This window comes from Trachypithecus francoisi, unplaced genomic scaffold (genome assembly GCF_009764315.1).
Source record: "Trachypithecus francoisi isolate TF-2019V2 unplaced genomic scaffold, Tfra_2.0 Lachesis_group11, whole genome shotgun sequence".
Classification (NCBI taxonomy): Eukaryota; Metazoa; Chordata; class Mammalia; order Primates; family Cercopithecidae; genus Trachypithecus; species Trachypithecus francoisi.
Window position 1 is genome coordinate 91,320,453 of NW_022681456.1, and position 25,147 is coordinate 91,345,599.

General features: G+C 36.1%; 1 protein-coding gene across 1 annotated transcript in view; it reads left to right on the plus strand.

Annotated features, from left to right (window-relative positions):
* ADAMTS20 (ADAM metallopeptidase with thrombospondin type 1 motif 20) overlaps window positions 1-25,147 on the plus strand; it is a 217,504-nt gene that overhangs the window by 118,547 nt on the left and 73,810 nt on the right. The window contains exons 22-28 of the mRNA XM_033222369.1: window positions 325-489; window positions 1,358-1,477; window positions 2,118-2,225; window positions 9,191-9,355; window positions 9,459-9,749; window positions 10,511-10,672; window positions 12,268-12,444. Coding sequence (XP_033078260.1) covers window positions 325-489; window positions 1,358-1,477; window positions 2,118-2,225; window positions 9,191-9,355; window positions 9,459-9,749; window positions 10,511-10,672; window positions 12,268-12,444 — 1,188 coding nt within the window. The remainder of the gene's footprint in view (window positions 1-324; window positions 490-1,357; window positions 1,478-2,117; window positions 2,226-9,190; window positions 9,356-9,458; window positions 9,750-10,510; window positions 10,673-12,267; window positions 12,445-25,147) is intronic.

Below are 25,147 nucleotides of genomic sequence, written 5' to 3' on the forward strand. Positions count from 1 at the left end.
GCAATAACACTAACTGATATTTAATCTATAACCCTTTGCATAAGAAAGTGCCAGGGTCCACAGCAGCCTGGGATGAATACTTATTCTAAGGTTAGTTTTGCACCTTTGTTTCTAGGATAAATGGATGTTTCAGTGGGAATTAGCAGCAGAAGTTAGGGGCAGGCTGATTTTACCCAGTGAATATTTCTGGAGGAGTGAGGGAAAATGCATTTGGGAATGGTTTTTCTACTGTGTTTTCCTATGCAAATTGATCGTTGCATTATTTTAAGGCATTTGTGTTGACTAATGCTACAAATAAATAATGATCAGTTGTATTCTTAACAGTGCCTTGTTACATGTGGTAAAGGAATAAAGCAGCGGCAGGTATGGTGTCAGCTGAATGAAGATCACTTGAGTGATGGCTTCTGTAACTCAAGTACCAAACCTGAATCTCTGAGTCCATGTGAACTTCATACATGTGCTTCCTGGCAAGTAGGACCATGGGGACCTGTGAGTATATGATACGGGTTTTTCTAATTTGATCTATCTTTACAGAATAACACAACAGTTGTGTTATATTTACTCCTCCCTTAGTGGGTGCAATGGAATTTGGCTTGATTTATTAAAAAAACAACAACCCTGAAATGTGAACCTTTATGTGTAACATGTTGACAGTACTGCTAATTTTGCTGTAATAAATATTTCAGCTTTGCTTTTGAACTCCCTTTTGTTAACCAAAATGCTACAGACTTTATGCTTTTATCAGCTTTATTTAGATTATAAATATTTTCATCTCTGTGTCTGCATTGATATCTTTATTGTTTTTAGGATAGGCATTGTTTAGATGTTTCGCTGAACAGGCAGCTAGGAGTCTGCAGGATGAGCAATGATCAGGCTGGATGAGGATGGAGTAGCTTATTATTCTGCAGAGGTTGCCACAATTGACAGGAAGCCTTCTCTCATTTTCCCTTTAACTTTATCATATGCTGTTCCTTCTTTGTCTCTTTAAAATTTACTTAGTATATTAAATGACATGCATACACTAGGTGGTGTTTGAAAAGTATTTAGTTTCCTTAAATCATATTGACTGTTTCTAAAATATCAGGCCTCTATTTATATTTTTATATGACAACTTTTTAGGATACATTAATTGTTGTACAGCTTGGTTAACTTCAATATTTGATTGGCATTTACTAAATTTGAATAAATATGCATATTTATTGACTTTGCTCTTTTTAAGTCTTAAATCTAAAATAAAGGACTGATAAAAAGATTATTGGAAGTATATTATTAACAGGGTATTCGTTAAGAAAATAGAAGTTTATGTAACTTTTAGAAAACAATGTTTTTTAAACATCTATTTATATTCTTCTTTCAGTGCACAACGACATGTGGACATGGGTATCAGATGCGAGATGTTAAATGTGTCAATGAGCTAGTTAGTGCAGTGTTAGAAGACACAGAATGCCATGAAGCTAGTCGCCCCAGCGACAGACAGGTAAAAAGAATCATGGTTTACAAACAAAAAGATTTACGAGACAGAAAGATTGTTGATGTGTTAAACATCAACATTTTAACTTTATACACCATGATTACTTATTTTTTTCCACTTAAACTTGTATGCCTTAAAAATGTGTATGTGAGAGAGAGAGAGGGAAAAAAATAGAATTTATTGTTCTTGGTTTTGCCAGCTTTGTAGCTTTATTAATGAAATTTTTTTTTTTTACTCTTTATCTGCTGAGGGCTCACTCATTTAACTTGTGAATTTCAATTATTTGAACTGAAGAAGGAGTATATCTAGTATTATAAATATCATGAACTCGTAAAGTATATTGTGCTTTTTAAGGTAGAGTTCTGTGTCCATTCAGAATGTTTCAGTTGAGCAGTATTTTTAAAGGACTGACGCTCTTTTCCTTTTCAGCAATCAGACAGAATGGTCCAAACTTTAGGATTCAGTCATTATCCACTACGGACACTTGACAATACTGTAGTTAGTGCTTTTGAAGATGAAAACATTCATATTACCAATTTGTAATTTAGTATAGAATTGTTCTTGAGACATACAGAAGAAATGAAGTATTAGATTTTATACAAATCAGTCATTAATGTTTTATGATATCCATTTTTCTTCTGAACAGAACTGTGTACTTACACCTTGCCCATTTATTTCTAAACTTAAGACCACTTCATTACCAACTGCTCTCATAGAAAAGATGGCACAATGGCGACATGGTTCTTGGACCCCAGTAAGTGAATTTCTTTAGTAGATACAGTGTTTCTATTATGGAGGCTTTTAGACATCAACAAAATGGTTGCTAGAGATTTCACAAATTAATGTATACATTTATTCTCAGGTTTTTTTGATAGTATCGAAGAAGTATAGGGTTTAGAATTAAGAATTAATGGCTAAGTCCTTTGCCTTTCAAGAACTCTGTGTCTCTGGACAAGAAATTGAAGCTTTCTGAGTCTATTTTCTTTTTTTTTTTTAATTATTATACTATAAGTTCTAGGGTACATGTGCACAACGTGCAGGTTTGTTACATATGTATACTTGTGCCATGTTGGTGTGCTGCACCCATCAACTCGTCAGCACCCATCAACTTGTCATTTACGTCAGGTATAACTCCCAATGCCGTCCCTCCCTCCTTCCCCCTCCCCACAATAGGCCCCGGTGTGTGATGTTCCCCTTCCTGTGTCCAAGTGATCTCATTGTTCAATTTCCACTTATGAGTGAGAACATGCGATCTTTGGTTTTCTGTTCTTGCAATAGTTTGCTGAGAATGATGGTTTCCAGCTGCACCCATGTCCCTACAAAGGACAGGAACTCATCCTTTTTTATGGCTGCATAGTATTCCATGGTGTATATGTGCCACATTTTCTTAATCCAATCTGTCACTGGTGGACATTTGGGTTGATTCCAAGTCTTTGCTATTGTGAATAGTGCTAAACATATGTGTGCATGTGTCTTTATAGCAGCATGATTTATAATCCTTTGGGTGTATACCCAGTAATGGGATGGCTGGGTCATACAGTATTGCTAGTTCTAGATCCTTGAGGAATCGCCATACTGTCTTCCACAATGGTTGAACTAGTTTACGTTCCCACCAACAGTGTAAAACTGTTCCTATTTCTCCACATCCTCTCCAGCACCTGTTGTTTCCTGACTTTCTAATGATCACCATTCTAACTGGTGTGAGATGGTATCTCATTGTGGTTTTGATTTGCATTTCTCTGTTGGTCAGTGATAATGAGCATTTTTTCATGTGTCTGTTGGCTGTATGAATGTCTTCTTTTGAGAAATGTCTGTTCATATTCTTTGCCCACTTTTTGATGGGGTTGTTTGTTTTTCTCTTGTAAATTTGTTTGAGTTCTTTGTAGGTTCTGGATATTAGCCCTTTGTCAGATGAGTAGATTGCAAAAATTTTCTCCCATTCTGTAGGTTGCCTGTTCACTCTGATGGTAGTTTCTTTTGCTGTGCAGAAGCTCTTTAGTTTAATGAGATCCCATTTGTCAATTTTGGCTTTTGTTGCCATTGCTTTTGGTGTTTTAGACATGAAGTCCTTGCCCATGCCTATGTCCTGAATGGTATTACCTAGGTTTTTTTCTAGGGTTTTTATGGTATTAAGTCTCTAATCCATCTTGAATTAATTTTCGTATAAGGAGTAAGGAAAGGATCCAGTTTCAGCTTTCTACTTATGGCTAGCCAATTTTCCCAGCACCATTTATTAAATATGGAATCCTTTCCCCATTTCTTGTTTTTCTCAGGTTTGTCAAAGATCAGATGGCTGTAGATGTGTGGTATTATTTCTGAGGACTCTGTTCTGTTCCATTGGTCTAGATCTCTGTTTTGGTACCAGTACCATGCTGTTTTGGTTACTGTAGCCTTGTAGTATAGTTTGAAGTCAGGTAGCGTGATGCCTCCAGCTTTGTTCTTTTGACTTAGGATTGTCTTGGCAATGCGGGCGCTTTTTTGGTTTCATACGAACTTAAAGCAGTTTTTTCCAATTCTGTGAAGAAAGTTTTTAGTAGCTTGATGGGGATGGCATTGAATTTATAAATTACCTTGGGCAGTATGGCCGTTTTCACAATATTGATTATTCCTATCCATAAGCATGGTATGTTCTTCCATTTGTCTGTGTCCTCTTTTATTTCACTGAGCAGTGGTTTGTAGTTCTCCTTGAAGAGGTCCTTTATATCCCTTGTAAGTTGGATTCCTAGGTATTTTATTCTCTTTGAAGCTATTGTGAATGAGAGTTCATTTATGATTTGGCTCTCTGTCTGTTACTGGTATATAAGAATGCTTGTGATTTTTGCACATTGATTTTGTATCCTGAGACTTCGCTAAAGTTTCTTATCAGCTTAAGGAGATTTTGGGCTGAGACAATGGGGTTTTCTAAATATACAATCATGTCATCTGCAAACAGGGACAATTTGACATCTTCTTTCCTAACTGAATACCCTTGATTTCTTTCTCTTGACTGATTTCCCTGGCCAGAACTTCCAACATTATGTTGAATAGGAGTGGTGAGAGAGGGCATCCCTGTCTTGTGTCAGTTTTCAAAGGGAATGCTTCCAGTTCTTGCCCAATATCAGTATGATATTGGCTGTGGGTTTGTCATAAATAGCTCTTATTATTTTGAGATGCATTCCATCAATACCGAATTTATTGAGAGTTTTTAGCATGAAGGGCTGTTGAATTTTGTCAAAGACCTTTTCTGCATCTATTGAGATAATCATGTGGTTCTTGTCTTTGGTTCTTGTTTACATGCTGGATTATGTTTATTGATTTGCGTGTGTTGAGCTAGCCTTGCATTCCAGGGATGAAGCCCAGTTGATCATGGTGGATAAGCTTTTTGATGTGCTGCTGGATCCTGTTGGCCAGTATTTTATTGAGGATTTTTGCATCGATGTTTATCAGGGATATTGGTCTAAAATTCTCTCTTTTTGTTGTGTCTCTGCCAGACTTTGGTATCAGGATGATGTTGGCCTCATAAAATGAGTTAGGGAGGATTCCCTCTTTTTCTATTGATAGGAATAGTTTCAGAAGGAATGGTGCCAGCTCCTCCTTGTACCTCTGGTAGAATTCCACTGTGAATTCATCTTGTCCTGGACTTTTTTTGGTTGGTAGGCTATTAATTATTGCCTCAGTTTCAGAGCCTGCTATTGGTCTATTCAGGGATTCAATTTCTTCCTGGTTTAGTCTTGGGAGAGTGTAAGTGTCCCGGAAATTATCCATTTCTTCTAGGTTTTCTAATTTATTTGCATAGAGGTGTTTTTAGTATTCTCTGATGGTAGTTTGTATTTCTGTGGGGTCGGTGGTGATATCCCCTTTATCATTTTTTATTGCATCTATTTGATTCTTCTCTCTTTTCCTTATTAGTCTTGCTAGTGGTCTATCAGTTTTGTTGATCTTTTCAAAAAACCAGCTCCTGGATTCACTGATTTTTTGGAGAGTTTTTTGTGTCTCTGTCTCCTTCAGTTCTGCTCTGATCTTAGTTATTTCTTGCCTTCTACTAGCTTTTGAATGTGCTTGCTCTTGCCTCTCTACTTCTTTTAATTGTGATGTTAGAGTGTCAATTTTAGATCTTTCCAGCTTTCTCTTGTGGGCATTTAGTGCTATAAATTTCCCTCTACACACTGCTTTAAATGTGTCCCAGAGATTCTAGTATGTTGTATCCTTGTTCTCATTGGTTTCAAAGAACATCTTTATTTCTGCCTTCATTTCGTTATGTACCCAGTAGTCATTCAGGAGTGGGTTGTTCAGTTTCCATGTAGTTGAGCGTTTTGATTGAGTTTCTTAGTCCTGAGTTCTAGTTTGATTGCACTGTGGTATGAGATATAGTTTGTTATAATTTTTGCTCTTTTCCATTTGGTGAGGAGTGCTTTACTTGCAACTATGTGGTCAATTTTGGAATAAGTGTGATGTGGTGCTGAGAAGAATGTATATTGTGTTGATTTGGGGTGGAGAGTTCTGTAGATGTCTATTAGGTCTGCTTGGTGCAGAGTTGAGTTCAATTCCTGGATATTCTTGTTAACTTTCTGTCTCGTTAATCTGTCTAATGTTGACAGTGGAGTGTTGAAGTCTCCCATTATTATTGAGTGGGAGTCTAAGTGTCTTTGTATGTCTCTAAGGACTTGCTTTATGAATCTGGGTGCTCCTGTATTGGGTGCTTACATATTTAGGATAGCTAGCTCTTCCTGTTGAATTGATCCCTTTACCATTATGTAATGGTCTTCTTTGTCTCTTTTGATATTTGGTGATTTAAAGTCTGTTTTAGAGACTAGGATTGCAACCCCTGCTTTATTTTGTTTTCCATTTGCTTGGTAGATCTTCCTCCATCCCTTTATTTTGAGCCTATGCGTGTCTCTCCATGTGTGATGGGTCTCCTGAATACAGCAAACTGATGGGTCTTGACTCTATCCAATTTGCCAGTCTGTATCTTTTAATTGGGCCATTTAGTCCATTTACATTTAAGGTTAATATTGTTATGTGTGACCTTGATCTTGCCATTGTGATATTAGCTGGTTATTTTGCTCGTTAGTTGATGTAGTTTCTTCCTAGCATCGATGGTCTTTACATTTTGGCATGTTTTTGCAATAGCTGGTACTGGTTGTTCCTTTCCATGTTTAGTGATTCCTTCAGGGTCTATTGTAGGGCAGGCCTGGTGGTGACAAAATCTCTAAGCATTTGCTTGCCTGTAAAGGATTTTATTTCTCCTTCACTTTTGAAACTTAGTTTGGCTGGATATGAAATTCAGGGTTGAAAATTCTTTAAGAACATTGAATATTGGCCCCCACTCTCTTCTGGCTTGTAGAGTTTCTGCTGAGAGGTCTGCTGTTAGTCTGATGGGCTTCCCTTTGTGGGTAACCCGACCTTTCTCTCTGGCTGCCCTTTACATTTTTTCCTTCATTTCAACTTTGGTGAATCTGACAATTATGTGTCTTGGAGTTGCTCTTCTCGAGGTATATCTTTGTGGCGTTCTCTGTACTTCCTGAATTTAAATGTTGGTCTGCCTTGCTAGGTTGGGGAAGTTCTCCTGGATGATATCCTGAAGAGTGTTTTCCAACTTAGTTCCATTTCCCCCCTCACTTTCAGGCACACCAATCAAACGTAGATTTGGTGTTTTCACGTAATCCCATATTTCTTGGAGGCTTTGTTCATTTCTTTTTCCTCTTTTTTCTCTAGACTTCTCTTCTCGCTTCATTTCATTCATTCGATCTTCAATCATTGATACTCTTTCTTCCAGCTGATTGAGTTGATTAGTGAAGCTTGTGCATTTGTCATGTAATTCTCGTGTCGTGGTTTTTATCTCTATCAGTTCGTTTATGTCCTTCTCTAGTTATCCATACTTCCATTCTTTATTCAAGATTTTTAGTTTCTTTGCGCTCGTTACGCAGTTCCTCCTTTAGCTCTGAGAAGTATGATCGACTAAAGGCTTCTCTCAACTCGTCAAAGTCATTATCCGTCCATCTTTGATCCGTTGCTGGCGATGAGCTGCATTCCTTTGGAGGGGGAGATGTGCTCTGATTTTTTGAATTTCCAGCTTTTCTGCCCTGCTTTTTCCCCATCTTTGTTGTTTTATCTGCCTTTGGTCTTTGATGATGGTGACATGCTGATGGGGTTTTGGTGTGGGTGTCCTTTCTGTTTGTTAGCTTTCCTTCTAACAGTCAGGACCCTCAGCTGTAGGTCTGTTGGAGTTTGCTTGAGGTCCATTCCAGACCCTGTTTGCCTGGGTATCAGCAGCGGAGGCTGCAAAAGATAGAATATTGCTGAACAGCGAGTGTTGCTGTCTGATTCTTGCTCTGGAAACTTCGTTTCAGAGGTGTGCCCAGCCATGTGAGGTGTGAAGTGTCGGTCTGCACCTAGTGGGGGATGTCCCCCAGTTAGGTTACTCAAGGGTCAGGGACCCACTTGAGCATGCAGTCTGTCCATTCTCAGATCTCAACCTCCATGCTGGGAGACCCACTGCTCTCTTCAAAACTGTCAGACAGGGTCATTTGCATCTGCAGAGGTTTCTGCTGCTTTTTGTTTAGCTATGCCCTGTCCCCAGAGGTGGAGTCTACAGAGGCAGGCAGGCCTCTTTGAGCTGCGGTGGGCTCCATCCGGTTTAAGTTTCCTGGTGGCTTTGTTTACTTACTTAGCCTCAGCAATCAAGGGCGCCCCTCCCCCAGCCTTGCTGCTGCTTTGCAGGTAGATCTCAGACTGCTGTGCTAGCAATGAGGAAGGCTCCGTGGGCATGGGACCCTCTGGGCCAGGTGTGGGATATAATATCCTAGTGTGCCATTTGCTAAGACCCTTGGTAAAGCGCAGTATTAGGTTGGGAGTTACCCAATTTTCCACGTGTTGCGTGTCTCAGTCTCCCTTGGTTAGGAAAAAGGATTCCCTTCCCCCTTGCGTTTCCCAGGTGAGGGGATGCCTTGCCCTGCTTCAGCTCTTGCTGGTCAGGCTGCACCAGCTGACCAGCACCGATTGTCCGGCACTCCCCAGTGAGATGAACCTGGTATCTCAGTTGAAAATGCAGAAATTTCCCGTCTTCTGTGTCACTTGCTCTGGGAGCTGGAGGCTGGAGCTGTTCCTATTTGGCCAACTTGCTCAGGGACCCATCTGAGTCTATTTTCTAATCTTCAAAATGGGAATAATAGTAATAATTATGTCACAGGTTGTTATGAGAAGCAGATATAGTATTAGGCTTTATCAGTTTTTATTTAAACTACAAACATTTTCGTGTTGTTTTTCTACATGGAAAGCTTTCATATATGTGGAGTATACGTTGCTAAAATCTTATAGAATATGTATTTTTAAGTTTCACATGTTCTCTGAATATTTTAATTATGGAATTATATCTATCTGTTACTTAGTAATAAATGTTAGATATCAAAATTATTTTTATTGATATTGTAAGATTCTCGTACCTAAAATATTTTCAGTACCTTAATTTTAGCAAATAACTAAGCATCATTTTAAATCATTATATTTATGTATTATTGAATTATTATACATTATTTGTGAAATTTATGATCTAAACTGATTGGAATATTCAGTACCCCATCTTTATTTGACTCAGAAGTGATGTCAAGTGATACTATCTATAATAATTTAAATTTTCTCAAGAAACTGGATGTTTTAGAAATGTGAGTAACAGCTATGTATAAGGGACATGGGTGATGTACTACTGTGTAATGCCTGGATACAATTTGATTTCTTAAAAAGTGCTCCGTATCTTGTGGAAGAGGTACTCAAGCCCGCTATGTAAGCTGTCGTGATGCTCTTGATAGAATAGCAGATGAATCATATTGTGCCCACTTGCCCCAACCTGCTGAAATATGGGACTGTTTTACCCCTTGTGGAGAGTGGCAAGCAGGGGATTGGTCACCCGTAAGTATTCTTATGAGAACAAAAGAAAATGAAAAATTTGAATATATTTGATACTAAATATAAATTAATGTTGTATATTACCCTTGGCTAAATTTTTGATCAGTGTTCAGCTTCCTGTGGCCATGGAAAAACAACACGACAAGTTTTATGCATGAACTACCATCAGCCAATTGATGAGAATTACTGTGATCCTGAAGTTCGCCCTTTGATGGAACAGGAATGTAGCCTAGCAGCCTGCCCGCCTGCACACAGCCACTTTCCTAGTTCTGCTGTGCAGCCAAGCTATTATCTAAGCACGAATTTGCCATTAACTCACAAACTTGAAGTTAATGAAAATCAGGTGGTCCATCCATCGGTCAGAGGAAACCAGTGGAGAACTGGACCATGGGGATCAGTAAGCCATTTTTATTGAATTATATTAATTCTATAATTTTGTTATATTACATCCTTTTCACAGGTATGTATATGATGCCATCAGTACTTTAAATGCTAAATTTATTTGAAGATCAATAGTTTAAATATTAAAAGGATTAAGCATTTTTGATGCTCGTTACAAATGCTAGAGTTCTTATTGAATTATGCACTAAAATGTTATTATGATTACAGAGGAATGTACTGTAAAACAATCTGAGTAGAATTCATTATAATAAAAACAAAAGAAAACCCTTTAAGGGGTATGACTATAAATGTTTATGAATAAACCTAAACCCCAAAATTATTATGATAGCAATACAATAAGCTAGTATAAAATCGTGACAAACTACACATGGTATAATTATAGTTCATATTGTACATGAGATTAATAATACAAAATGAAGAAACACACCAGTGTAAAGTTAAATAATTTAATGCTGTCTTTTATTCATTCCTAGTGAGACCTCAAAACTTCAATTTTTTACTTAACACTTATGATAAGTGAAAATTGTTTCCTAATGCAAACTTGAAAGTCCCACCTTTTCATCAACAAATTCTAATGAAGCTCCCAGTAAAACTCAAGTGTTTTGACAGATTTCTCACTTCAAATTGTGATTCCAATGAAGGAGATTCTAATGTAGAGTTTGATTTTGATTGAGTCGGTGCTGATTTTTTTTTACCATGTAAATTAATGATGTGGAATCTGCAGTTTGTGCATATTTTGTGTTTTATTCTTGTCAGTGCTCTAGCAGTTGTTCTGGAGGACTTCAGCGTAGGGCTGTGGTCTGCCAGGATGAAAATGGACAAAGTGCTAGTTACTGCGATGCAGCCTCCAAGCCTCCAGAGTTACAGCACTGTGGTCCAGGGCCTTGTCCACAGTGGAACTACGGAAATTGGGGAGAAGTAAGTCATAGTATTTTCTAAACTTGTGAGATTATTACATCTCCGAAGACCAAAAGTAAAAAGCATCCTATACTGTTCGATCATCTTATTTCACTATACTATGTAGAAAAAGATTTTTTTTTTTTTTTGAGACAGAGTCTCACTCTGTTGCCCAGGCTGGAATGCAGTGTTGTGATCTCGACTCACTGCAACCTCCCCCTCCCGGGCTCAAGCACTCTTCCCACCTCAGCCTCCCAAGTAGCTAAGGCTACAGGTGTGTGCCACCATGCCTGGCTCTTTTTTTAAATTTTTTAATAGAGATGGGAATTTCACCATGTTGCCCAGGCTGGTCTCGAACTCCTGGCCTCAAGTGATTCTGTTGACTAGATTTTTTTTTAATTGCATGAAGCCATGTTCTGTTAATAAATGTTCTGTTATGGTTTAGGTCACTCATTCATGTTTTTAAAAATGCTTATTCTAGAATTTTCAACAGAATCTAATATGCTAGGCAATATGTCTTTGAACTACTAGTATCTTTCTAAAATTGATTTATTCTCTTAATTTCTTAGACAACTAGGTTGATATAAAAATAGAAAACTAGAATAAAATATAAACCATGTTTAATCCTATTACTAAGTTATGCATTTGGCAAATCTTTTTCTTTAAGCCAGATAGTTGTCAGTTATTGAGCACTTGCTTCATTCACTTGCACTCTGTAGGCACTGGAAATAAAAAGATAATTTTTTAAAGTCACTTTTAATACTAACTTCCTTCATAATGTGGAATGGGAACAAATAAGAAGCCAGTATTTCTATTAGCTTTGGAAAATTAAAATGAATGACCTAATTAAATTAATCAAATATTTTTGCTTAATGATTTTTAGCACATAATTTCTGTTCACTGGGAGTTTGAAGCCATGTTTGTAAAGTACACTCAGATCAGGTGCTAATACATATCAAGCACATTTTTAAGATACACTTTTACTATTTTCCAAAACTAAAGTAACCTCTGTTTCTGAGTTTGCATGCACTCGTTTTGAAAATTCAAATTATATGTCCCAATATAAATACAACTTTTTAACAAAATTTGGTATATTTTCTGCCAGGCTTTTGTTCTACATGAGTTTTAGAAATTGGTTCATATTATACAGCTATTTTATTACTTGCTGTTTTTATATTATATATACTGAACATTTCATGTTTATAAAATTAGACATACCCTTATTATTAATAGCTTTCATGGTTATTTAGTAACCTGTTGATTGGATATTGTACATTATGTACTTAATGCTCATTACTTAGATAAATAAATTTTTATTCTGGCTTGACCTGCCAACATTTTCTTATAGGTCCTGGATATCTTATTGAAATATATTATGATACTAATCCTCAAAATCTAGTCAACTTTTAAAGTCGTGGAATTGAAACTTTGATTTATTTTTTTTATCTAGGGAGAAATGTTGATAATTATGAAGTAATTATAAACAAACTCTACCATTACTAGAGTAACATTACTAGAGTAAACATAATTACTGATTATGTTTAAACATTGAATGAAGCAATACATTATTCTCTTTAAAACCACATAGTTTTGAATTTTCCTATTCTTGTTTTTAGTGTTCACAAACATGTGGAGGAGGAATAAAATCAAGACTTGTAATATGTCAGTTTCCCAATGGCCAAATATTAGAAGATCACAACTGTGAAATCGTAAACAAGCCACCTAGTGTAATACAGTGTCATATGCATGCTTGCCCTGCTGATGTCTCATGGCATCAGGAACCATGGACATCGGTATGATAGTATTCTTGCTTGTTAATATGTCATACTTTAAAGTTTGAGTCTGAGTGAGGGAGAGTTCATTTTTTTTCTTTTCCTCAACTTTTATTTTACATTCAGGGGTACATGTGCAGGATGTGCAAGTTTGTTACATAGGTAAATGTGGGCCATGGTGGTTTGCTGCACAGATTATCCCATCACCTAGATATTAAGCCCAGCATCCATTAGCTATTCTTTCTGATGTTCTCCCTGGCCCCCACACTCCTTCCCCAACAGGCCTCAGCATGTTGTTCCCCATCATGTGGCCATGTGTTCTCATCATTCAGCTCCCACTTATAAGTGAGAACATGCAGTGTTTGGCTTTCTGTTCCTGTATTAGTTTGCTGAGGATAATGGCGTCCAATTCTATCCATGTCCCTGCAAAGGACATGATATCATTCCTTATTACGGCTGCATGGTATTCCATGCTGTGTATGGTATGATAATATTCTTATTCTTTTTTGTTTTGTTTTGCTTTATTTTGTCTCTTTTGCTTTAATTTATTCTCTTTATAAATTGTGGAATGCATACACTTTATCTTCTCTGATTTCTTTGTAGAGTAGATCATTGACCCTCTTGGTTTGTGTTTTGAAATTTGATATTTGGAAGAGGAATCCATTTAATTTCAAGTAGTGTAACATATATAATGGTATTTTATATATTTATTTTTTAATATGTGAACTTTGGACCATACCACTGTTCTAATGGAAATATTTTTCTCCATTTTATCTTTGGTTTGCTGTCAATTAATCAGGAATATTATATTATTTACATTTATATATAATGTTGACGTTGTGCTTGTAAAAATGGCAAATTAAGGCTGTGTCTTGTTTAAGCATATAATTATGTGTGGCTTTCATCTGTTGATATCCATAACTGATCCAAAAGCCAAGTAGTATTCTTTAAAACTTGTTTTTTGTCATTATCTGACTTACTATTTTGTTTGGAAATGTGAAAATATTATGTTTAAAAAAGTAGAGAAATTTACTTCCATAACGTAACTTGTTTACAGTTTTTTACATATGTCATGCAAAAGTTTAATTTATGTAATAATTTATATGATTATGCATTTCTCCCACTTTGTGGAGTTACTGTGGTTTGGGAATATTTTAATTTTCTGAGTTTTTATTGGAGCCATAGACAAAACTCATAAGCTTTGTTCGTGAATGATTCTTTAGTGGTCTTCAAATATCTTTTTTTGAGGAGTAATTAATATATAATTATATTGAAATAGGCATTTTGATTACCATTGATCTTTTAAATCGTGAATGACCAAGTATATTTCCGTTAACTGAAAAACTGATTTGAGTTTATAATCTATTTGTAATTAAATTTATAAAGCTAAGTGATTCTTTATTTGAAAATTAGTTATAACTCCAGTTTTGTAACCAACACTTGATGCCTGCACTTGTTTTGTTTTGCCCTACTCAAACATCTTTATAATAAGATGCAAACCCAAGTTTCAAGTCATGTTACTTGAAGAGTAGGTCAAGCTCTGGTTCAGGCTGAAATTCATTTTTATAGTCAAAGTGTGACTGGTGATGTTAAACAACAGAACATTTTAACTTTATAGGAGGATCTTAAAGTAAAATTGCTGCCTCAAAGGACCATCATCTTGTGGATCTAATGAAAAACATATTTTACCATGGAAAGCACTCACATATGTATTTAATAAATGTCATTACCAACCATCTTATATATCCTAGGCACTGTGATCCAGAGATAATTGAAACATATTTCTTATTCTTATGGAGTTTACAGTTTACTTTGGGAGATTTGAAATACTGTAAGAACTCACCATAAAAAGATATTTTTTATTAGCTATGTTAGATTGGAAATCCACTTTCTGCTTACTATGTCTCTGTTGCATCTTCTTTCATTTTATTGGTTATAGTTTGCAAGCCTAGTTCTTAAGAACGCTATGGATTACTTTCTTGGAATTTTTTCCCAATTAGGAAAGCAGAATCCTAACCACTAATGAGACTGAGTTGTAATGGCATTTGTTTCTGAGCACAGATATTTTATTTTCCCTACCCATTCATGCTTTTAATTCACCAAGCATTAAACATTTACTCAGGTCTCATGCTTTATACTAGGCATTGAAACAATTAAAATTAAGTGTTTTTGAGTCAGATTCTCTGTTTTAGAGGTCAGCAAACTATGGTCCATGGACCAAATCTGGCCTGTTGCCTATTTTTGTAAACAAGTTCTGTTGGAACACAGTCATGCTCATTTGTTTATGTGTTATCTATGGCTGGTTTTGCACTACAGCAGTAGCATCAATTAGTTGCAATAGAAACTCTGTAACCCACAAAGCCTGAAATATTTACTATCTGGCTTTTTCTGGGAAGAGTTTGCTGACTCCTGTTCTATTTAATAAACATTATAATGCTTTTAAGTTTAACCTAAAAATCTACTTAGATTTATAGAATATTAAAATTACAAATAATTCATTCCAGGTCAGTTTTAGATGTTTTTGATCCTTTGATAGTTTACATTTTAAGGTTTATCAACCTTCTCTACATATCCACTGTGATATTCATGCAATGTTTATGTAAATGTATCAATACTATATTCCAGTATATTTCTGTTATGCTATTTTTTGTATGTAAATTATGTCACAAGTGAAAAATATGAATGTTCATTAAAGTCCAGTATATAGATGACTTTTCAACCTCACAAAAACAAATGACCAAGAAAACAATAATCACAGATTGCCAAATAGTAAGGCAGATGTGCAGAATTCTTTAGTGTTTATTACATGTATATCCCAAAAGGAGTTCATTGAATAATTCAGTCTTTGCACTATGAAGAAATGTAATATTTTTATTTTTTTGCTAAGTTGAATATATTGAAGTTTTAAAAATCACAATAAATGTTTGTATAGAATTTTTACAAACATAGTTGTTTACTTTTTTATATGTATGAAGTACTTACGTATCATTAGAATGACTGGATTTCTTTTATTATACGAAGTATATTTATTTGTTAAATTAGCCTTTTATATTAAATGGGTTTAGGACATCTGAAGTTTTGTTGTCAATACCAAATATAACATTTTACCTCTTTCAGTGTTGGTGCATATTAGACAAACTTCAGAATACCTTATTAGCATACCAGAGTAATGTTCTTTCATGGATAACTTTAACTTCAGCAGATCCTACTGACTAAGTAGAAAATTAGGAGTGTGTATGCATGTGTGTGTGTATGAGTGAGTGACATGAAATCTCAGAAACATTTTTCATTTTAAAGCAAAGGAAATGGGAAATGTAAAATTATTTAAATTATTATTAGAAAGTTTTAAGATACATTTAAATTTTCTTCATGTTGTAGAAAGTCTTGTGCTGTAATAAAAAAAGGAATAAATAAATTTAACCTTTGTTAATTCAATGGCTACATTTCTGGTGATTAGTCAGCGTGAAATGATTGTGTTTTAACCTGTTTATTAATGAGTATTGTGGCTTTGTGCTTTATGTCATTCATATGTATGTTGTATTTTTACTTCTTGCACTTAAAATGTTCTAAGTCACTGAACAGATCTTGTATTATTAATATAAGGAATGCCTCCTGTCTTTCGATGGTGTTTTCCTTAAATAACAAACTGTTAATTTCTCTTATTAAACATTTAATTGTTGAATAGTATATGTTTTCATAATTGTATTTAGTTTATGTATAAGCTACTGAATTTTTTGCATAATATTCCTGTTAGAAACTAACACTGAGATTTAAAAGTATAAGACTTATTTGTTAGCTGTCAATTTTTAAATACTGTGAAGTTTTTATAAATTTTCTTTTTATATATTATAAACAATGAATACAAATTAATAATGTAAGCAAATTTATTTAATAAGTTAAAAATAGATATGCTTATGACCAAAGTAGTCTTTAAAGGGTGAGTAAAAGTTTTACTTTTCTCATTCATATATAGTAAGCGACATTACGTGTAACATAGTTCAATTAGCAAATGCTCTTTAAGTAAATTTATATTAATCAACTTATTTTTTCTCACTAAGTTTCATTTTAGAAGTTATTTATTTTCTTGGAATTTTTTATTCCTGACGTAGAATGAAATAATATTTGGTAAACAAATAGAGTGTATTCCAGTGTGCTTTGGGAATGATGACTGTCCAACAGTAGTGAATAGAATATATATTTTTTTCCTTTTTGCCTTAAAGATTGTTTCTCCTCACATAAAAACATGAGAAAGTTTTTTTTTTTTTTTAAATGAAAGCTTGCTACTTGAACCCTAAATTCTGGTGCATTCACTTGGTGTTTCTTCTTAAAAAAAGTCCTTCTGAAACATTGTGCAGAAAAAAATATATACTGTACTAAATCTATTATATGATATAATGGAATGCAACAAATAGAAGCACTGTCAGAAACGATCGTGTAAACTGGGCGTGGTAGCTCATGCCTGTAATCTCAGCACTTTGGGAGGCCGAGGTGGGTGGATCACTTGAGGCCAGGAGTTCGAGACCAGCCCGACCAACATGGTGAAACCCCCGTCTCTACTAAAAATATAAAAATTACCTGGGCCTGTAATCCCAGCTACTCTGGAGGCTGAGGCAGAAGAATCACTTGAACCTGGGAGGTGGAAGTTGCAGTGAACCGAGATGGTGCCACTGCACTCCAGCCTGGGTGACAGAGCGAGACCCTGTCTCAAAAAAAAAAAAAAAAAAAAGAAGAAGAAGGAGAAGAAATGAGCATATAGTAGCAGCAAACACCAGTAAATCTGACGTTTGTCCATTTGAAAAGAGCACTGAGGGTTTGAGCAAAGGGTGTTGGGCTATGACTCCCCCTGTAGCTCCCATTTAAGAGAGATGCACTCAGCAAGAAACTGCCTCTACTGCTCCTAAGGCCAGCAGGAGCCAGGTAATGTGTAGGCAAATAGTTTCAAGAAACTGCCACTTCTTTATGTTGACTTTGTAAAGTGTTCAGTGAAAACATTTATCGTAATTGTTTTCTTAAATTTAAAAAAGATACATAAGCGTAGTAAACAGGTTAGAAATCTATTTTAAAAATAAATTTTATAATACACTTCCCATAACAATATTAAGTATTTAGTATTTCTCCATTTATTATGTTTTCTACTGTATCTTTCTAAAATACATTCCTTGATTCTCCCCAAAAGTGTGAGTATCTACTACATATTAGACATTGTATTGGTCACTAGAAATGAACCAGGCACTGTGGACTAGGTGTTTGCAGTTTAGTAATGCATGTAATTAATAAACAGATGGTCAGAATGCAGGGTGAGATTCCTAACACATTTCAGTAACAGTCATGTGATTTATCATACTGAAGACCCGTAATATTTGGAGCTTACTAGGGTGAGATAATCCAATAATTAGTAATGAAGATTGTATTTAACAATAAAATAATTCGGCAATTGTTCCTTCTACAAAGCCTAAACTAGTAGGCTATTCTATCATAACCTGACAAGAGAGAAGCAGTGTTCTAATTCCCTACCATAAAAGAATAATATTTTGCATAATTGCAGCATTTACTTTTTCTGCACATATGGATTTCATATGTTACCAAAGAAGGGGATGTAGATGGATGTATAGTTTGTCCCAGATATGATGTTCTGAAAATAATTTTGAAGACAAAATTGGGCCCTGCAGATTTGAAATGTATGGCCTGGGAAAAATTTAAGTGGATACTCTAATTAATGGTGAGATCATAAAAGGAGAGACTGTGTGTGTGTGTGTGTGTGTGTGTGTGTGTTATAATGTTGAGTGAAGTTGGAATGTACAGTATAAAACAACCCTAAAAACTCTCAATATGAAATGATTATAGGCCATATTTTTTTCTGTATGTTTCCATGTTAAAGAAAGTGAAAGTGTCCATGTTTCCACGGCAGTTCTCCTATTTTTCAGGCATAATGCTTCAGGAATGTTTAAGAATCTCAAGAAATTGTTCTTAGTGTTTTACAATATCTATGTGCTATATATTGAGGCTGCTTATAGAAAATATGTAAGCATTCTTAATATTAGTGCATTTAGATATCCCAAATTTTTGTTATAGAACCTTTGTGTGTTACCTTCCAATAGTTTGAGAAAATCATATTTTAATTTCTACATTATCACATCACTCAGACATTAACGTTCGTATGTTTATTCCTTATTAGGAATAAACATTTTTAAGTCATTTGATTTTTAATTGTTTGATCATATGTATCATTCTCAGTAGAAAATTTTGAGCATATGCCCTTATCTATATGTATTATATAGGCATACATTGCACGCATAAACTAACATATGATTATGTGACTTATAGAAGATATACAAGTATAAATTTAAAAGGGTAAGTTGAATAATTAATGTTAAATATAATTTTTATTTTGTGAATGGTAACTTTTCTCTCATAACTATTCTAACCATTTAATTTTTTAAAAAGTAGTAGAATGTTTTGTTAATTTTGAAAATGTTGGTTCAACACTGTGCTATAGCAGTTTTAAAATATGGTTTATTTCAATATGTGGTTTCAATAACTTCTTTAGCTGAAAAATATACCTCACAAAATATCTCCAAATAACAAAGTTTATCACTGAATACTCCTGATATATACCAGTAATTGACTTCAAATCCAGTATAAATAATTATTGGGAAAAAATTGAAATTTGTTTCTCAAATTTCTGTTTTCCATGTCATTCAGTTCTTGAAGTACTACTAAAAGAAGCTGTAGCTTAATATTTTAACAAGAAGCTTTAAAACTCAATGAAACTTTGAAGTATTTGGAAGTCATTTAAACAGATTAGAAATTTTTGTTTCAACATTTTAAAAATATACAAGTGGCATATTGTTTCTGAAATGTTTGCTTCAAAGTTTTAAAAATATGCACTAGGCGAGGCCGGGCGCAGTGGCTCATGCCTGTAATCCCAGCACTTTGGGAGACCGAGGCGGGCGGATCACCAGGTCAGTAGACTGAGACCATCCGGGCCAACATGGTGAAACCCTGTTTCTACTAAAAATACAAAAATTAGCTGGGCGTGGTGGCGTGTGCCTGTAGTCCCAGCTACTCGGGAGGCTGAGACAGGAGAATCGCTTAAACCCGGGAGGCGGAGCTTGCAGTGAGCTGAGATCCGGCCACTGCACTCCAGCCTGGGCCACAGAGCGAGACTCCGTCTCAAAAAAAAAAAAAAAAAAAAAAAAAAAAAAGAAAAGAAAAGAAAATGCACTTGGCAAAATCACCTAGCAGGAGAAACGTTTCCAAACATTTCAAAATGTTATCTCCTGAGTAGAAGGCGTTTCCAAAAGTAGTTGCTTTCTCAACTACTGCTAAATGTTTTCTTCATCTTAAAGACTAAATATTAGGTATCACATTTTTCTCATAGAAAAAAATTCAGCAAATTTGGAACAATTTGGTAATATAAAAATTGGTAATCCATCTTTATGAGCCCATTCATCATTATGACTTTGAATGTAACCAGCAAAAGTCTGTGTGCTTAAAACTAAAACAAACCAACCAGCAGCAGCAGCAGTTGCAGTTCCTCCTGGCACTCCTCATCTCACTACAGAGGATTATGAGTTTATACATATCATAGAGTTCATATATCTTCCTCAGTGGGCATGTATGAGCTGCAGTGAATACACTGAAAGTGGATGACAGAGTGATGGTCTCCTTCTTCTGTCAGGAAACCTAATGAGTTATAAATGTTGTCTGTCAGACTGATATATAGCCCCATGTAGTAAATCTTGCTAATTTTCCTGGAATGTTAGATAAAACAAATATGAGTATATGTTCTAAAAAAATAATATTTTGGGCACTCCAGTGAATCACCCTTGCCTCTGAGCAATATATCCTTTTGAAAGACTGTGACTTAGAAACTTAGATACCTATGAGGAATATATGTTTAATAATATATCTCAAACCTTATAAATTGGAGTCAGTATTAGAATTATGTAATTTGTTTTCATAGCCACTATTGACTGCTTCCTGGTTGTAATCCTCACCCCCTAGATTGTACTTAACCTCATACACTAATTTACCCAAGTCCTAACTACTAGTAGGACATACCTAGGAAGGTACTTTGTTATCACATTATGTGGTAATATGGCCGTTTATGTATTAAAACTCTTCTACATTATTATATGTTTTACATATACTTGTAAGAATTAAGTGAAATATTGCAAAGTTTTTGATAGTTCAGTTATTAGGTCACATAGTAAATCCTTCTGTGTCGGTTAACTGAGCTGAAAAGTGATCCTATTAGACAGCTTTTGATATTTTGCAGCTGTGACTCAGGGAAACCCAGAGGTCTTAGAAGTAATTATGAAGGGAATCATGGCCATTGCACTGCCGGAATTGCATTACCTTTCCACTCAAGATTATTGAGATCCCTTATCTACCAGGCACTGGGTTAAGAATTGTGGAAAACAAGATAAATAAGAATGGCATACTCTCCTCAAAGGACTCACAGTCTAGGGAAAATTAAATATACATGCAAATAACTCTAAGAAGCCAGAAAGGGATATCATAGGAAGTCAGAAAATATGCGTCTGATTGGAGAAACATGAAAGGATTTATGGGGGAGAAGGTATATGTCTAAGGATTGATGGGTAGATAGGATTTTGAGTGAGAAAAGAGGTATCAGGTAGGAGACCACCTAGAGCAAAACTATATAGACCAGAAAAAAAGTAGTTCAGTGTGACTTGTTTGTGATGACAAGCCAGTTTGTGAAACTGGTTTGTGAGAACAAGGGGTGGGATACAATTAGAAATATGAATTAGGGCCATGTCAAAGAGGACCAATGAGGATCGTGCCTAAGAAATTTAAAAAATTCTATAGGTATAGAAAAACTTGATTTTTTTTTTTTGGACTGGGTGTCAGAACTGTATCTTGAGAAGTTTAGTGGACAATTCTTATCATAAAATATCAGCAAACTGAAAAGTGACAGACTGGAGATGAAAAGTCAAGGAGGGAATGCTCCAAAAGCTGAGGTGATTTAGGGGCCATTCATGCGGCTAGTCATCAGGTGTTTATGGATTACTCACCCATAACACTCAAGTGTCTGTAGGTAGAGAAGAAACCAGTGGAGGAGTGATTGATGGGACACTTTTTGATCCAAGGGTGGGGTGGCATCTGAAGGTGGGAGTAAAAGAAGTATAAGTAAACATCTGAACACAATAAACTTGATAAAAGCCAAGATGGGTAATTTTGAGATCAGGGAAGTTTGGACTTGAGGAGAGTAAAAGTTTCGGCAATGAGTGAAAAAGTCAATTTGAGAGCACTAGGATTACACGTTGCGGTGTGAAGGGCCCATGTGATGATGCATAACAAGATTTTGTATTAGATAGTCTCATGTAAGAGAATATAATCTTGACTTTACCAAGAGAAATGTGAACTTTCATTTATCAAAAAAGTTTGAAGACATATTATTCCTAAGCCTTGAAATATTAAATATTGAGTCTATCCGAGATCTTGTAAGTAAGAATAAGAGCTGTGGTATTAGAATGCCTCGATTTGACTCATGTTTTACTCAGTGACCTTTGCCAAGTTACTTAGCATTTCTAACATTTCATTTTCTTAGAATGAAAATAGTAGCTAATTAAGGAGGGTTTTTTTTTATTATTATACTTTAAGTTCTAGGGTACATGTGCATAACGTGCAGGTTTGTTACATATGTATACTTGTGCCATGTTGGTGTGCTGCACCCATCAACTCATCAGCACCCATCAACTCATCATTTATATCATGTATAACTCCCCAGTGCAATCCCTCCCCTCTCCCCCCTCCCCATGATAGGCCCCGTTGTGTGATGTTCCCCTTCCTGAGTCCAAGTTTCCTCATTGTTCAGTTCCCAACTATGAGTGAGAACATGCAGTGTTTGATTTTCTGTTCTTGTGATAGTTTGCTAAGAATGATGGTTTCCAGCTGCATCCGTGTCCCTACAAAGGACACAAACTCATCCTTTTTTATGGCTGCATAGTATTCCATGGTGTATATGTGCCACATTTTCTTAATCCAGTCTGTCACAGATGAACATTTGGGTTGATTCCAAGTCTTTGCTATTGTGAATAGTGCCGCAATAAACATACGTGTGCATGTGTCTTTGTAGTAGAATAATTTATAATCCTTTGGGTATATACCCAGTAGTGGGATGGCTGGGTCGTATGATACATCTAGTTCTAGATCCTTGAGGAATTGCCATACTGTATTCCATAAGGGTTGAACTAGTTTACAATCCCACCAACAGTGTAAAAGTGTTCCTATTTCTCCACATCCTCTCCAACACCTGTTGTTTCCTGATTTTTTAATGATTGCCATTCTAACTGGTGTGAGATGGTATCTCATTGTGGTTTTGATTTGCATTTCTCTGATGGCCAGTGATGATGAGCATTTTTTCATGTGTCTGTTGGCTGTATGAATGTCTTCTTTTGAGAAATGTCTGTTCATATCCTTTGCCCACTTTTTGATGGGGTTGTTTGTTTTTTTCTTGTATATTTGTTTGAGTTCTTTGTAGATTCTGGATATTAGCCCTTTGTCAGATGAGTAGATTGCAAAAATGTTCTCCCATTCTGTAGGTTGCCTGTTCACTCTGATGGTAGTTTCTTTTGCTGTGCAGAAGCTCTTTAGTTTAATGAGATCCCATTTGTCAATTTTGGCTTTTGCTGCCGTTGCTTTTGGTGTTTTAGACATGAAGTCCTTGCCCATGCCTATGTCCTGAATGGTACTACCTAGATTTTCTTCTAGGGTTTTTATGGTATTAGGTCTAACATTTAAGTCTCTAATCCATCTTGAATTAATCTTCGTATAAGGAGTAAGGAAAGGATCCAGTTTCAGCTTTCTACTTATGGCTAGCCAATTTTCCCAGCACCATTTATTAAAAGGGAATCCTTTCCCCATTTCTTGTTTCTCTCAGGTTTGTCAAAGATCAGATGGCTGTAGATGTGTGGTATTATTTCTGAGGACTCTGTTCTGTTCCATTGGTCTAGATCTCTGTTTTGGTACCAGTACCATGCTGTTTTGGTTACTGTAGCCTTGTAGTATAGTTTGAAGTCAGGTAGCGTGACGCCTCCAGCTTTGTCCTTTTGACTTAGGATTGCCTTGGCAATGCGGGCTCTTTTTTGGTTCCATATGAACTTTAAAGCCGTTTTTTCCAATTCTGTGAAGAAAGTCTTTGGTAGCTTGATGGGGATGGCATTGAATCTATAAATTACCTTGGGCAGTATGGCCATTTTCATGATATTGATTCTTCCTATCCATGAGCATGGTATGTTCTTCCATTTGTTTGTGTCCTCTTTGATTTCACTGAGCAGTGGTTTGTAGTTCTTGAAGAAGTCCTTTACATCCCTTGTAAGTTGGATTCCTAGGTATTTGATTCTCTTTGAAGCAATTGTGAATGGAAGTTCATTCCTGATTTGGCTCTCTGCTTGTCTGTTACTGGTGTATAAGAATGCTTGTGATTTTTGCACATTAATTTTGTATCCTGAGACTTTGCTGAAGTTGCTTATCAGCTTAAGGAGATTTTGGGCTGACACGATGGGGTTTTCTAAATACAATCATGTCATCTGCAAATAGGGACAATTTGACTTCTTCTTTTCCTAACTGAATACCCTTGATTTCTTTCTCTTGCCTGATTGCCCTAGCCAGAACTTCCAACACTATGTTGAATAGGAGTGGTGAGAGAGGGCATCCCTGTCTTGTGCCAGTTTTCAAAGGGAATTTTTCCAGTTTTTGCCCATTCAGTATGATATTAGCTGTGGGTCTGTCATAAATAGCTCTTATTATTTTGAGGTACGTTCCATCAATACCGAATTTCTTGAGCGTTTTTAGCATGAAGGGCTGTTGAATTTTGTCAAAAGCCTTTTCTGCATCTATTGAAATAATCATGTGGTTCTTTTTTTTTTTTTTTTTTTTTGAGACGGAGTCTCGCTCTGTAGCCCAGGCTGGAGTGCAGTGGCCGGATCTCAGCTCACTGCAAGCTCCGCCTCCCGGGTTTACGCCATTCTCCTGCCTCAGCCTCCCGAGTAGCTGGGACTACAGGCGCCCGCCACCTCGCCCGGCTAGTTTTTTGTATTTTTTAGTAGAGACGGGGTTTCACCGTGTTAGCCAGGATGGTCTCGATCCCCTGACCTCGTGATCCGCCCGTCTCAGCCTCCCAAAGTGCTGGGATTACAGGCTTGAGCCACCGCGCCCGGCCTAATCATGTGGTTCTTGTCTTTGGTTCTGTGTATATGCTGGATTACGTTTATTGATTTGCGAATGTTGAACCAGCCTTGCATCCCAGGGATGAAGCCCACTTGATCATGGTGGATAAGCTTTTTGATGTGCTGCTGAATCCGGTTTGCCAGTATTTTATTGAGGATTTTTGCATCGATGTTCATCAGGGATATTGGTCTAAAATTCCCTTTTTTTGTTGTGTCTCTGCCAGGCTTTGGTATCAGGATGATGTTGGCCTCATAAAATGAGTGAGAGAGGATTCCCTCTTTTTCTATTGATTGGAATAGTTTCAGAAGGAATGGTACCAGCTCCTCCTTGTACCTCTGGTAGAATTCAGCTGTGAATCCATCTGGTCCTGGACTTTTTTTTGGTGGGTAGACTATTAATTGTTGCCTCAATTTCAGAGCCTGCTGTTGGTCTATTCAGGGATTCAACTTCTTCCTGGTTTAGTCTTGGGAGAGTGTAAGTGTCCCGGAAATTATCCATTTCTTCTAGACTTTCTAGTTGATTTTCG